This window comes from Nilaparvata lugens, chromosome 1 (genome assembly GCF_014356525.2).
Source record: "Nilaparvata lugens isolate BPH chromosome 1, ASM1435652v1, whole genome shotgun sequence".
Lineage (NCBI taxonomy): Eukaryota > Metazoa > Arthropoda > Insecta > Hemiptera > Delphacidae > Nilaparvata > Nilaparvata lugens.
In genome coordinates this window covers 57,437,037-57,453,656 of record NC_052504.1, presented here as the reverse complement: position 1 = coordinate 57,453,656, position 16,620 = coordinate 57,437,037, and the positions used below count along the sequence as shown (strand labels likewise).

The 16,620-nt window shown below is 32.5% G+C and overlaps 1 protein-coding gene across 1 annotated transcript in view; it reads left to right on the top strand.

Moving 5' to 3' along the window:
- The window catches only part of LOC111054919 (protein spaetzle 4), a 37,590-nt gene that overhangs the window by 10,814 nt on the left and 10,156 nt on the right, over positions 1-16,620 (top strand). The window contains exons 2-3 of the mRNA XM_022342046.2: positions 13,878-14,029; positions 15,503-15,668. Coding sequence (XP_022197738.2) covers positions 13,878-14,029; positions 15,503-15,668 — 318 coding nt within the window. The remainder of the gene's footprint in view (positions 1-13,877; positions 14,030-15,502; positions 15,669-16,620) is intronic.

Here is a 16,620-nt window from a genome sequence, read left to right as displayed (position 1 = left end):
GAGAAATAAAGGAGATGGGGAAAGTTTTGTTTATGTTTTATATAAATTACAAACCCCAAAAAGTACACCAATCCACGAAATATGGAAGGACTCCATTTCATTACGTTTCATTACTTCGTAACCAAACTATCACAAACATGTGGAGTAGTATGAAGAATAAAAAATGACGGAATAAGAAAGAATTGGAAGATGAAAAATGAATAGAAAAGATAAGGCGGAAGAGGAAGAACTTGTGAAAGGCGAAAATGAGGAAAAATAATAAATTAACAAGAAGAAGTTGACTGAAGGAATAAGTGAATGAAAAATAACAGGGAGAATGCAAGGGACAAGAGAAGACGAAGAAGACGATTCCTCCTAAGCGCGGCTGGAAATTGTATATTTTTTGTGCTCAGTGAGATATGTTGAATCAATTATAATCTTCTTCTATACTTATAAAATTCTTATCTCACTGACTCACTCACTGATCACGATTTATGGAAAACTACTGAATGGATTGCAACAAAACTTGGAATATACCTTATTCCTAGGTGCTCACTAAGAAATCTTTCGGCAGTATTTCAACTCTAAGGGTGGTTTTTAAGGGTTTAAAGTTCGTCTTTTAGCATGTATATTCTTCTTCTCTCAATCTCTCAATTCTAATTGAAATTTCCTTATGATATGTTACTATAGAACTATAATCTAGAGAGAGTACCTCTTCGAAACAGTTGTTAACTGGCAACTACTGCCTAATAATTTTTTTCAGGTTGGCATTAAGTTGAGTTGACTTTATTAGGTTGGCACCAAGTTGAAGAACTAATTGAAATGCATTTATCAAGAACAAATTGATTGGGCACTGCTGCTTCAATCAGAGCTATTCCCGGGAGTATAGATAATTTTAATTTTTCATAAAACAAATTTTTATGATGGGAGTTGCTTTTATCAATTGATCCTATTCTATCAAGACTAATATTTTGTTTGTATATCCGACAGTTCACGAAAACTGCTTAAACAATTTCGATGGAATTTTAATAATTCAGTATGATATTATTTGGAGGGTATTTTTAAAACTTCAGAAGTGTCCGTTGTGGAATCTGCTTGCAAAGAATGAGGAAATTCGGCCAAAATTTAATTTGGCGAAAGAAAGTGGCTATTCATTGGAGCGGTCAAATAGTTGCTTTTCCTAATGTAAAAATATTTTCCATAGAAGTAAGGCGCTTTTCCCATGAATCAATTATTCCCAAGCATTGATTGTTTTACCAAAGAAAATAGAAAGTAGCTTTCGATAAAAATATTGGAGAACATGCATAACAGTTGGTTGATATTCACTTGAAACTGTCAGTATTCCTCATTAATAGCATCAATGCTCTTCATTCAAACAATGCTGTGAATCTTACTATAATTTGGTTACTTTAGGTAAGATGATGATAATAACCTAATGTTGATGATCGCTACTGTTTCAATTTCATGTTTGACATTTTTGCTTTTTATGCCAGCTGTTACCCTCTCCTATCATATTAAGCGAGCAATTTCTGTATATATTTATATGGTTATGTGGTTATCTGTTTATGTGGTTATATGGGTATGTTTTTATGTTCAACGGATCTCGAAAACGGCTCTAACGATTTTCACGAAATTTGGAACATAGTAGGTTTATGATATAAAAATTCGATTGCACTAGGTCTCATCCATGGGAAAACTCGCTGAACGACATTAAAAGGATAATTCATCCTTAGCTGAAACAGCTGTGGATAGTAAAAGAGTGAGTGAGCGAGTGAGTATGTGAAAAATCATCCATCAGCTGCTCCTACTTCATTTCATGATGTCATTACATGACACAAGACAAACCTATATATATTGATAGATCACAAGTAAATACTAAAGTTGTCAATTTAGATAGAAATTGAATTGAGTTACATATTAATTTACATCCAAATTTTCATCCCTAAGCTTTTGGTTTCAAGCGAAGATCAAAGAGAGAAATCATATAATGTACACGAAGCAAATCTGGCACAGAAGCAATCTAAGCAAATCTGGCACACCAATAAATGATAAAGAGCTACATATCACAGATTTCAAGTTTATCTCCAAAACAATTGATGAAGAGACATTGTCCAATATCATCGATTCAATTAAACCAAAGTGGTCAGCAGGGTATGATGAAATTCCCATGAGAATTATAAAAGAAGCTAAATCATTCCTAATTAAGCCTCTGCTACATGTAATTAACGCGTCACTCATACTTGGTAAGTATCCAGATGAACTAAAAGTATCAAAAGTGATACCAGTGTTCAAAAAAGGAGATCCTTACGATCCTTTAAATTATAGACCTTTAGCAATTCAACCTTCAATAGCAAAAATATTTGAAAAAAGTATGCTAATACAGCTTATTAATTATTTTGAAACAAACAAATTACTAGACACGGAACAACATGGTTACAGAAAAAACAGGACTACAACGACTGCCTTGATAGAGTTTATTGAAAATATTTTAGAGAAATTGGACAAAGGGTAAAGCATTGTTGGCACCTTCCTAGATTTAACAAAAGCATTTGACTCTGTAGATCACAGAATATTATTAAAAAAACTAGAAACTTATGGAATTTGTGGAAAAGAGCTCAACTGGATGGAATCATATTTGGTGGGTCGAAGTCAATATGTAAATATTAAGTATTATGATAAAAATAAAGTAAGTGATATTAAATCTAGTTTAAGGTACATGAACTACTCTGTTCCGCAGGGATCTGTTTTGGGGCCATTTTTGTTCCTTTGCTATTTGGGGGGATTACCAAAATATGCGAAAGATGTAATTGAAAGTACTAAATTTTGTATGTAAACTGATGACATTAGTTTAAGCATATTCGACAAAGATTTGGATATAATCGAAGAAAAATGTAATGACACAATATTGCTTTTAAAAAACGTTTTAAGTAAAATGAACCTTTCATTAAATAATGATAAAACGAAATTTGTACATTTCACCTGTAGAAATCCCAAAAGAAAAAGTACACTGAAGCTAAATAACATAAATAACATAATTTTTTTAGGCGTAGATCTAGATAACAAACTCAATTGGGAAGAGCATGTATCAAGAGTATGTAAAAGAGTAAGTACAGGAATATTTGCACTAAGAAGGCTGGCACCCATTTGTAATTTATTAACTTTGAGATCCGTGTATTATGCCACTGTCCACTCTCATATTTCATATGGCATTGAGATTTATGATGGGACTAGTGCATTTAACTTGAATAGGATATTAAAACTCCAAAAAGAAGCAGTAAGAAAAATATTTAATTTAAATAGACAAGAGTCGTGCCCGACATTTTTTAAAAAGTTAGAATTGATGACTGTGTATGGACTTTATATTTATAAAACAATATTACACGTAAAAAATAATGAAGACAAATTCCCCAGGCAAACCAGTGTGCATGACTATAATACAAGAAATAGGAACAACTTTATTATCAAAGAACATAGTGAAGAGAAGTACAACAAAGCCCGACCTATATGGGCATCAAATTCATCACTTACCTTCCTACTAAGATTAATCATGGAAAAGATATTACAAGGTTTAAAAACAAACTGAAAAAGTATATCGTGGAATTAGAATTATACAGTTATGAAGAATTTTATAGTGCCAACTCATTATGTATTTAGACTACCTACCTATTGTTGATTTATTTTGTTTTTTACTTGTATTTATTTTATTATTTTGAAAATAATAAAGAAAGACGCATTCATGTACATTTTGATGTATGTTTTGAATAAAGAGATTGATTGATTGATTGATAATGGTAGTCAATAATCAAAATGACGGAATAAGAAAGAATTGGAAGATGAAAAATGAATAGAAAAGATAAGGCGGAAGAGGAAGAACTTGTGAAAGGCGAAAATGAGGAAAAATAATAAATTAACAAGAAGAAGTTGACTGAAGGAATAAGTGAATGAAAAATAACAGGGAGAATGCAAGGGACAAGAGAAGACGAAGAAGACGATTCCTCCTAAGCGCGGCTGGAAATTGTATATTTTTTGTGCTCAGTGAGATATGTTGAATCAATTATAATCTTCTTCTATACTTATAAAATTCTTATCTCACTGACTCACTCACTGATCACGATTTATGGAAAACTACTGAATGGATTGCAACAAAACTTGGAATATACCTTATTCCTAGGTGCTCACTAAGAAATCTTTCGGCAGTATTTCAACTCTAAGGGTGGTTTTTAAGGGTTTAAAGTTCGTCTTTTAGCATGTATATTCTTCTTCTCTCAATCTCTCAATTCTAATTGAAATTTCCTTATGATATGTTACTATAGAACTATAATCTAGAGAGAGTACCTCTTCGAAACAGTTGTTAACTGGCAACTACTGCCTAATAATTTTTTTCAGGTTGGCATTAAGTTGAGTTGACTTTATTAGGTTGGCACCAAGTTGAAGAACTAATTGAAATGCATTTATCAAGAACAAATTGATTGGGCACTGCTGCTTCAATCAGAGCTATTCCCGGGAGTATAGATAATTTTAATTTTTCATAAAACAAATTTTTATGATGGGAGTTGCTTTTATCAATTGATCCTATTCTATCAAGACTAATATTTTGTTTGTATATCCGACAGTTCACGAAAACTGCTTAAACAATTTCGATGGAATTTTAATAATTCAGTATGATATTATTTGGAGGGTATTTTTAAAACTTCAGAAGTGTCCGTTGTGGAATCTGCTTGCAAAGAATGAGGAAATTCGGCCAAAATTTAATTTGGCGAAAGAAAGTGGCTATTCATTGGAGCGGTCAAATAGTTGCTTTTCCTAATGTAAAAATATTTTCCATAGAAGTAAGGCGCTTTTCCCATGAATCAATTATTCCCAAGCATTGATTGTTTTACCAAAGAAAATAGAAAGTAGCTTTCGATAAAAATATTGGAGAACATGCATAACAGTTGGTTGATATTCACTTGAAACTGTCAGTATTCCTCATTAATAGCATCAATGCTCTTCATTCAAACAATGCTGTGAATCTTACTATAATTTGGTTACTTTAGGTAAGATGATGATAATAACCTAATGTTGATGATCGCTACTGTTTCAATTTCATGTTTGACATTTTTGCTTTTTATGCCAGCTGTTACCCTCTCCTATCATATTAAGCGAGCAATTTCTGTATATATTTATATGGTTATGTGGTTATCTGTTTATGTGGTTATATGGGTATGCTTTTATGTTCAACGGATCTCGAAAACGGCTCTAACGATTTTCACGAAATTTGGAACATAGTAGGTTTATTATATAAAAATTCGATTGCACTAGGTCTCATCCATGGGGAAACTCGCTGAACGACATTAAAAGGATAATTCATCCTTAGCTGAAACAGCTGTGGATAGTAAAAGAGTGAGTGAGCGAGTGAGTATGTGAAAAATCATCCATCAGCTGCTCCTACTTCATTTCATGATGTCATTACATGACACAAGACAAACCTATATATATTGATAGATCACAAGTAAATACTAAAGTTGTCAATTTAGATAGAAATTGAATTGAGTTACATATTAATTTACATCCAAATTTTCATCCCTAAGCTTTTGGTTTCAAGCGAAGATCAAAGAGAGAAATCATATAATGTACACGAAGCAAATCTGGCACAGAAGCAATCTAAGCAAATCTGGCACACCAATAAATGATAAAGAGCTACATATCACAGATTTCAAGTTTATCTCCAAAACAATTGATGAAGAGACATTGTCCAATATCATCGATTCAATTAAACCAAAGTGGTCAGCAGGGTATGATGAAATTCCCATGAGAATTATAAAAGAAGCTAAATCATTCCTAATTAAGCCTCTGCTACATGTAATTAACGCGTCACTCATACTTGGTAAGTATCCAGATGAACTAAAAGTATCAAAAGTGATACCAGTGTTCAAAAAAGGAGATCCTTACGATCCTTTAAATTATAGACCTTTAGCAATTCAACCTTCAATAGCAAAAATATTTGAAAAAAGTATGCTAATACAGCTTATTAATTATTTTGAAACAAACAAATTACTAGACACGGAACAACATGGTTACAGAAAAAACAGGACTACAACGACTGCCTTGATAGAGTTTATTGAAAATATTTTAGAGAAATTGGACAAAGGGTAAAGCATTGTTGGCACCTTCCTAGATTTAACAAAAGCATTTGACTCTGTAGATCACAGAATATTATTAAAAAAACTAGAAACTTATGGAATTTGTGGAAAAGAGCTCAACTGGATGGAATCATATTTGGTGGGTCGAAGTCAATATGTAAATATTAAGTATTATGATAAAAATAAAGTAAGTGATATTAAATCTAGTTTAAGGTACATGAACTACTCTGTTCCGCAGGGATCTGTTTTGGGGCCATTTTTGTTCCTTTGCTATTTGGGGGGATTACCAAAATATGCGAAAGATGTAATTGAAAGTACTAAATTTTGTATGTAAACTGATGACATTAGTTTAAGCATATTCGACAAAGATTTGGATATAGGCTAATCGAAGAAAAATGTAATGACACAATATTTTGAAAATAATAAAGAAAGACGCATTCATGTACATTTTGATGTATGTTTTGAATAAAGAGATTGATTGATTGATAATGGTAGTCAATAATCAAAGTGATTGAATAAACTCTATTCAGATTTATGCAAATTCACATTAAAATTATCCCACTTTAGTATTTATGATAGTAGGCTGAAGTTTAGAGCATGAGAAATCAGCCACAATAAATGATACTCCAACTATTATGAATGGACTCTTATGTATAGAATGGATTTCCATGGAAGAAAGAATCAGTGGATTGGCTGCTTTCACACTTTTGAATTAGTGAAACGAAAAGTAAGTGATAGGCTATGCCAAAAATTCCAGAATAAGCAAGAGATCCATGGATACCAGAGTCAACAAATTCAAATACACTTTATTTGGAATTTAATTTCAATTACATCAAACAAAAGCAAAAATAGCTGATCACTGCTAATTTGATAACTGTCAACGGGAAATATTAATTGCCAATGAATAAAGTCAAGGTCGACTCTTCAGCCCTGCTCAATATTCTACAAAATTCGCTGCAATTAGTCTACTATTCTACAGAGCACTTCCAACACATCAATTAATTATTCAAATGAATTGACTTGATAATTTTCATGCCAAGTTGTGGCCTAATCTAAAAACGATTATAACAATTTTTGTAGAATATTTAGATTATAAATATTCCAAAAAATGATCTTATCCACTAATTCCCGTAGCGAAGCACGGGTGCCCTTGTAGTACTATTATTTATTGACCGAACGAAGTGAGGTCTAAGATTCAAGTCGACGGTTTGGCATTTCTCTTAATGTTTAAATGTTTATATATTTTTTATATGTTGCGCATTTACGGCGAAACGTGGTGATAGATTTTCATGAAATTTGACAGGTATGTTCCTTTTTAAATTGCGCGTCGACGTATATACAAGGTTTTTGGAAATTTTGCATTTCAAGGATAATATAAAAGGAAAAAGGAGCCTCCTTCATATGCCAATATTAGAGTAAAAATCAGACTATAGAATTATTCATCATAAATCAGCTGACAAGTGATTACACAGATGTGTGGAGAAGCCAGTCTATTACTGTATTTGTATAAGGTCTATAGTTTCAATCAAAGACCTTGAAGAGGTATGCATCTTTAAGCTGGGTTTACACCAGATTCTATTAGATTGAACGCAAGTTGACAAACACACATGTTCATCATGTGTATGATAAGTTATGTTCAATCTAATATAATCTATAAGGATTGAGTTATTAACATTTTGTTAATAAATTTGGTCTAATCGCAGCTTAGATTTTAGGTCTTTGGTTTCAATATTTTGTTTTGCAGACATGGTATTATTATGCGTGTCTATCAGTATCAATATTCTCACATTCGAAAAAACTAATTTAATAGGTGATTAAAAATAATCAAATGAACTAAATAATGCTGAAGAAATTATAATATTGTTTATTGAAAAAAAATAATTTCATTAGATGGAAAGATTATCACGGAACTGGATGATTATTATATAAATTCTGGAATAGAAATATATTCTACTCATTGTTTAAATTGACATAAATATCAATAAATTATGGAACGTGAACTGATTTTGTTAACATTTAAAACAGTTGACATCAGGTACTTGTGGATAAGAATACTGCGTGAGGTCTACTGTTCACAGAAATACTAGTATTTTTATGAAATATAATATTATAGAATTGAGTATCTTATTTAATTCAATTTATTTTATTCCATTTATTTCTAAGGTCAAGTGAAGAAGTTTTCTTCATATCTTTTATTGAATATATAATATTTTCTATTGTATTGCCTAATGTTTGATTTGGCAAAATAAATTTTAATTTGAAGTCAAAAGAAAGGAGAAAGAAGAACAGTAGATGACGAAGCAAGAATGAAGGATAGAATAACAAAGTGGAGAACAAGAAGGAGTAGAAGGAAAAGATGAAGAAGGGGCTAGGATGAAGTTGAAGAAGAGAAATGAACGCGAAAAAGAAGAAGGAAAAGAACTAGGTAGTTGACCGAGCGAAGTGAGGTCTAAGATTCAAGTCGACGGTTTGACATTTCTCTTAATGTTTAAATGTTTATATGTTGCGTATTTACGGCGAAACGCGGTAATAGATTTTCATGAAATTTGACAGGTATGTTCCTTTTTTAATTGCGCGTCGACGTATATACAAGGTTTTTGAATTTTTTTCATTTCAAGGATAATAAAAGGAAAAGGAGCCTCCTTCATACGCCAATATTAGAGTAAAAATCAGTCTATAGAATTATTCATCATAAATCAGCTGACAAGTGATTACACATATGTGTGGAGAAGCCAGTCTATTGCTGTATTTCCATAAGGTCTCTGGTCTATAGTTTCAATCAGGTACTTGTGGATGAGAATACTGCGTGAGGTCTACTGTTCACAGAACTACTAGTCAACTATGATGAAGAAAGTATGAAGAAGCAAGACGGGGAATTCTGAGAAGTGTACACGAGAGTGCATTCTAAGTGGAACTGCTAACAGACTTCAGAATCTAGACGATAAATGCCGTTTTGTATAGGTTGGTGAAGTAGAGCTGTTTTAATGCAGTTAGGCATATATTCTTACAAGCTTTGTTCTCTGTTTTCCCATCTTCGCACGTTACCGTTATTTCATTTGGAACAAACATTGGCCTACCGTAATTAAATTGAGTTCATAATATAATGTAATCAGGTGAATTTTCCCAATTAGAAGATTCACTGCGTGCATAAGAAATTAATATGAATGTAACTATTTTCAGGTTATTTAACATAGCATGTATGTATAGTAGGAATGGAATTTATTATTAAAAATGTAGGCTAGTATATCAACTCGATAAATAAGAAGTTTCAACTGTAAGCTTATACCGATTTTAACGTTTTTCCAAATGATTCAACTAATGCCCATTGATTTATATTTTTATAGACAAAACATGTTTTGGATTTACCGTACACCAAGTTAAACTATAATATTATATAAAGTTCACTTTTAAACTCAACTATGAGCTGATTGCAAATTTCAATTCTCATTAGAAAATTAGCTTATGTACTAGTTTCATTTTTTCTCTACCATTCTAAATTAATTCTATTCTTTTGTCAATATAAACAAGTACGGTACGATCTTTTATTAATTTGTATTTCCGTGTACGGTATTTTAGTTTAATAAAACGACTTATCTAAAAACAGTTACTCCTATCAAATAATTGAATTAATTCATTACTCGGATCAAAGAAATTATAATATATTTTATATTTTAAGCTTATAAGTTTTAATGGACAGGATATACATGGGTAGCCTCTTCCATGAATATGGAATTGAATTCTATTTTGATTGGAACCCTACGATTTTCTCATTCTCTCTTGTATCTATAATTCACTTTTAATTTTTCCTTCCTCTATTTATTTTTCCTTATTACTTGCGTTCAATTATTACTCCCCTATTAATTACGTTTGCAAGTTCCACTTTGTTTTCTATTGATAATCTGTATATTTTCACCTCAATAGCATAACAGCAACTGATATCATTACTAGTGATTTATAAGATTTGAACTCAATGTAAGTTATCAAGAATATTAATTCAACAGGAAATAAAGATAGTAAGGGTCTGTCTTCTCTTTCCATTTTGTAAATCTTGGTAGAATCAATGAGTAATATAGGTAGTTTATAAGCATTGTGCTTACTGTTCTTAGCAACATGAATTGTATCAAATAAATAATTTTCTATTATTACACACCGACCAATGCACTCGAGAGGAGAGAGTTCATAGGCATGTCACTGAAACTAATATATTTCACTTATCGAATAACTTTCACATATTCAAATGCAGATGTACTTCAGTACATCTTGATTTTTTTCGATTTACATGTCATATCTACCAGTTCTACTGCAGGCTAGCACTTGTCGTGAACCGGTTGAGGGGACGGCCTTATTCTGATGGTTAATTATTCAGATTTAGAGTAGCGTGTTTTGAAAACTTACCCATTGGTTGAAGCCATTCAAGTTCGATCATTGATGATCACTGGGAAGACATATTTGTAGATGTGTGAAAGCGATCCCTGTTGATGAGTCATGAAACCGGTTAATATATGATATTAGTTTGAGTATGCATGCTACCGGTACTTCATGTGATTCATGTTTTGTATTCTCATTTACTTAAAAAATTATCAAGATACCATTTTAAGAAAATTGTCAACACTCAACAGTGAACTGTGTTATCCATCTTCTGTTCACTAATAAGTGAAATTGATAAAGCCAGTGAAGTTAGAAAATAAAAAGCACTTTAAAAGACCCGTTGTGATTGTTATTGTTTGAATTTAGAGTAAATTTAATTCGTTTTCCCAATATCTTCCACTCTCAAGTCAATTTGGGTTAACATGAGAGTAAGAAATAGTTTTCATAAGTAGGCTAATATTATTGAAGGTTTCTAAAGGTGCATACAGATTTACGCGCCGCGAACATGAGTAATTCACTCTTAATCAGCTGATGCCAAGCTTTTTATATCTGTATCTTACCGTTACTGTAAAAATACAGATATAGTCAGCTGATCAAAAGTGAATTGCTCATGTTCGAGGCGCGTGTATCTGTACGCACCTTAATATATTTTAATCAGTTCGTATCTACACTGAATAAATCATAATTATTTCAATTACTTTGATTTGAAATCAAAACTAAATAATGTCCCGTTTCACCAACCTTGGTCAAGGCATTTTAACATGGTTTTAAGTCTATCATATGGTCAAATCAAAAATAATTCGTTCCACCAACACCAGTTAGGTTTGACCACGGTCAAACCAATGGTTAAGTTTGACTGCCGCCGAACGGGCGATCAAATTATTTGAACACGGACAAAAGACTGGTTCGATCAATTTCCTTGCTTGTTTGTGGTTTATGCTTTTGAAGCAATGAAAAATTTCAAAATTTTCAGTGAGATTGATTTAGTAAGTTATTCATTAGGTTCGTTCTCGGAGTATATTAATTGGCAAATTATTATAATATAGAAAATAAAGGAAGATTTTGAAAAAGATTTGATTTACTCTTTTATTAGACAGTAGGCTTATGTTATTCAATCCTTACATCAACCAATGTATCTCATTAGAATTGGAATGCTCTTTTGTTCATAAAAAATTGTCAAAATTGATGGTGATTTGTAAATCTCTTTATACGAGAGTATTCAATTCATATTTGAAATATTATTATTATAGATGTGTGACTATACAGAACGTCTGTGCCAGAGGCGTATATAAGAAGGATGCCTAGAGGGCCCGCCCCGAAATTATGAATATGAAAAAAAATCAGTTCAGTAATTACAGAAAAAATACAGTAATCTGATTTTTTGACGGCCTGTCGGTAAAGTAAAAATCTGGTGTGGCGCACTCACACAAATTTCCTTGCCGTTATTAGAATATTGATAACCTGACGCTAGTTTTCACGCGCATCACAAGTCTACTTATAAACAAAGATCTAAGCCTGATATCTCTTCATAGTGAATGATTTAATAGAATCAACAGATGCCAACAGTTTGCAATTGGATAATCACATTTTCTCGAATTTCGAGCTTAATTTCAATTTTAGGTGAAAATGTTACTCAACATTAATTGTAGAGATTTTTATGCTCAATCTCCTCCACTCGATTTTTTTTGTTTAAATTGTATCTAAAGCCTGATAACTGAGAATCTAAAATCAAACTTTGCATAGATGAGGTTGAGCTCCTGAAATTTTTACACATATGGGACTTGTGGCAGTTGATAGAGCTTATCGATGACTATCTCGAGTATAACTTTAATCAAAATCGTTGGAGCCGTTTTCGAGAAAATTGCGAAAAAACCTTTTTTTGACAACATTTTCGCCATTTTAGCCGCCATCTTGAATTGCATTTGATCGAAATTGTTCGTGTCGGATCCTTAAATTGTAAGGACCTTAAGTTCCAAATTTCAAGTCATTCCGTTAATTGGGAGATGAGATATCGTGTACACAGACGCGCGCACACACACACACACACACACCACACACACACACACACACACACACACTCACACTCACACTCACACACACACACACACATACACTCATATACACACACACATACACTCATACACACACACAGACGCACACACACACACACACACACACACACACACACACACACACACACACACACACACACAACACACACACACACACACACACACACCAATACCCAAAAACCACTTTTTCGGACTCAGGGGACCTTGAAACGTATAGAAATGTAGAAATTGGGGTACCTTAATTTTTTCGGAAAGCAATACTTTCCTCACCTTTGGTAATAGGGCAAGGAAAGTAAAAAGGGCATTCAGCGCAAATTACCCTCTGAATATGAGCAGCAAAACTGATATTAAGTATCATGGGGTGCTACCATATTTACTATATTACACCATTTAATTTGTATTTTTGTTTAATAATAATTATCAATTAATTAGCATATGAATAATTATTGCAATATCTCAGTAATGTTTATCCATCAAAATCAGATGTAGCCAATAGCAAGCCAGCAAACATGTTCGCCAACTTCAGAAAACTACAGCTACAAGAGTTGACCATGTTCAGATCTGACCGACGGAGTTTTGATCAATCCCGAGGTTGGTGGAACAGTTGTATATTTGAACGAGTTATCAAATTTTGACTATGGTCTAATTGACCATAAATGAAACAAAATAAACGTGTATCAAATAAATTGAGCTGTTCATCTAATAATACAATGAGTAAAAGGTAACAAAGCCAATTTAATCTTTCAAATAATAAGATTTGCTCTCTTTTTGTTATGATGTGTTTTGAACCTACACTTATTTGGAAAAAGTTTGATTTCTGTCAGTCAACTAATAACAAAATGTATTTTTTTTGTATTTGTGAAAATCTTCAACAAAACAAATCAGGTTTATTTCAAGTTTTTTAGGTTTATTCAATGTTCCATTTTTCACATAGACCTATGCGAAATTGCGAAATTATTACCTATCTGCTATCGCATACTTTTTCATAATAAATTGTTTGTAAACATTTAAACACATTTAGATAAAGTGACACTTTCGATGGAATGAACAATGGAAACACACATTATCAAACTCACTAGAAAAGTTTTGTGTGAATGTGTCAACATTGTGATGCAAGTGATACTCATTTAGCACCTTTCACAGTTTCAATGAAAGTGAAAGTTTCAGCATGTAATGCTAATTATGAAAATACACATTATTAGTCATGTACAACACGTTGAGATGTTGCCGGCTGATTTTATTTTACAGAAAATTGGCGACATTAAATTAGAAATATATCATAGTGAACTAGTGAATGAGATTAAATTTTCTAAAATGAGTTGATTTTTGTTTGCAGCTAGTGTTGAGTGTTTGGTGCGTTTGGGGCTATGGGTATGAGGGATACCCGACGTGCGCCAAGCCCTACCGCTCGGCCAAGAGCCGCTTCGACCTGCCCTGCGACTTCCGCACGCGCAACTGGTGCACTGTACCCGGCACCGCTTATCCATGGTCAGTACTAGCAATCAATTCAATTAAATATCATTATTGGACACTAGGATAAGGTTTTATTGATGTATGGTTGCCTACTTATTTTACTAAATAGCATGACGATGCTATTCATAAAATTCAAATTCTTTTATTGCTTCAAAATAATACACAAAAACAATACATAATATATAAAAAATCCTTAAAAGTACAACAAATATAATGTTAAATTTCTCCAGATTGGTCGGCGTTACCAGCAAAACCTTATTGGTTTGTGTGCTGGCGACGAGTAACAAAACAGTTCGAAAATTATAATTGTATATCGTACGGTACCTACTTTTATTATCTATAGATTTATCGCTATAGTTTAGCATTCACATCGATGAGTGAGAGATAATTTATGCCTTTGTACTTTCAAGCTGTGTAATATATGTATATCAATGAGCATGATGGCAATAAAAATCAAAAACAGAAATAAGGTGAAATACATTATTTATTGATTTAATCTACTGAAGTATACTCGATATTTTGATGTTGCGAGTGGTGAGATGTTCAGGTAACAGTTCATGAGTTTACTTCTCATGTGTGGAAACTTTCTATGGCATACTACAATATCTATTCTGGGAGCAATGTAATTCGAAGGAGATTGAAATATATGGAGTGGAAGAGTTTTTGACTTTATTAATGCACATACTTAGATGTTTTATATAAAGCTAAAGTTCTACATCAAGCGATTGAGCGCCAAAATTTGATAGGAAAAGGAGATACAGTGTACTTGTAAATAATAAGAGATGGTAATAATGAGAAATAAAAATCAGAAATGGTTGTAATAAGACTTGGTGAATAATACTGTTATTTATTGTAAAGAAAATAATAATCGATCTTATCAAATTTAGTTTTCAAAACAAAATAATATTTGTCACACAATTTAAAAACATGTTTTTAATTTGAATGAAGAGCAAAAAAGAAACAAAATGTTGGAATTATCAGACAAACTCAAACAACCACATAGACACATCACCAGGGAATATTCGTAGCTATGAATAGAATATTGAAATAAACCGGTGAAAGGTAGAATAGATTCAAGTTTTGTAAGAAATAATAATTCATGAAACTGATATGCTTGCAATAACATATTACATTTCCGAGGTAAAAAGAAATAAAATAGTGATAGTAATAATAATAATATAGATTTATTTACATTCTTAAAGGAACAAAAGCCTCTCTCATGAGGTATATGTGTTTGGCAACAAATACATTAATTTACATTACACTGTAACATTTTACACTTTCCAATTCAGAGTCTGTCAATGATGTTTGACCATCTTCCCCTGTCTATAGCTTCAGTCAGCCACAAATCGCCAACTCGTTGCGAAAATTGAAAAGAAATAATGTATTGACAATAAATACTTGACAATACTGCTTATTGTAGTGTATTGATTTGTGTTTATTTTTGAGTGTTAGAATGGTTCAAATTGAATGTTGAATGTTGTTTAGGCGAGCCGTACGGCGGTTTGTGTTCGAGAACCACGGGTTGATGCGACGCATGTACGGGGACGAGCGCCACATCTCGGTGCTGCGTTCCGAGATTGAGTCCAACGACGTCGACTACCAGAGTGAGCCTGGCTGGGCCTACCACGACCCCGCGCTCAAGAACTATCAAGTAAGGCCAGTACAAAAACTATGTAAAAATAAAATTTGGGAAAGTTCTTGTAACTTTTAAAATTTTCTGTAACTGGGCACCCGCCGAAAAACCTTCGGGTTTGGCAGGACCCTCATTTGTTTTTGTTGTGGATAAAAAATGTTGAATTGATTTGAAGTGTTTTTTTCCGTGACCACGCTACTATCTTATCACTTAATAAAATCGATATTATATAGATTGTACAATACGGTTGGACCATTACAATATATTTAGTAATTCACCTTTATAAATAATTTACGCAATGGTTAATACAATTTTCAAAATAAATGGCATGTTTGTTTCAAAGTTCTATGGAAAAGAATTTTGGAAGTCTTGAAACTAAATTAGCTCTAGATTTATTCAAACTTTGTACAAGCTGTGATAATTAGCCTATATAATGCATATAGCTATCAATAAACTAGATTTGCTTGCTGGTTTATACAATAATATCGGGTACCGAGCTTTGCTCTGGAGTGCAATAGCATAAAAAGAAATTATAATAACATTAATAGTTTATACAGAAATGTTCTATCTTATCACAGTAAATTGAGATTAATTCCCAGAGGAATGTAAACATTTCCCTCACAAAGGCCTGATTGCACAAAAGCCGGTTGAATTTTAATCCTGATTAATTTCACGTAAACCAAATCAGAGAAGACCATTTCAAAAAGATGGATCTACTGGAATTAGTCAGGATTGAAAATAACCCGGATTTTCTGCAACCGGCACTAAGTACCTGATTGAATGATTACAAAAGTTAAACAGCTGAGTCATAATTTTGACTCAGTCCCACATGGACTCGCTCACTCACTTCCATCATCAACAGACGACGAAAGGTAAAATACAAACATATAAACATCTAAACATTTAAACAGAAATTGCTCGTTTAATAGTAGCCTATAGGATTACACAGAACACACACTAAATAACATTT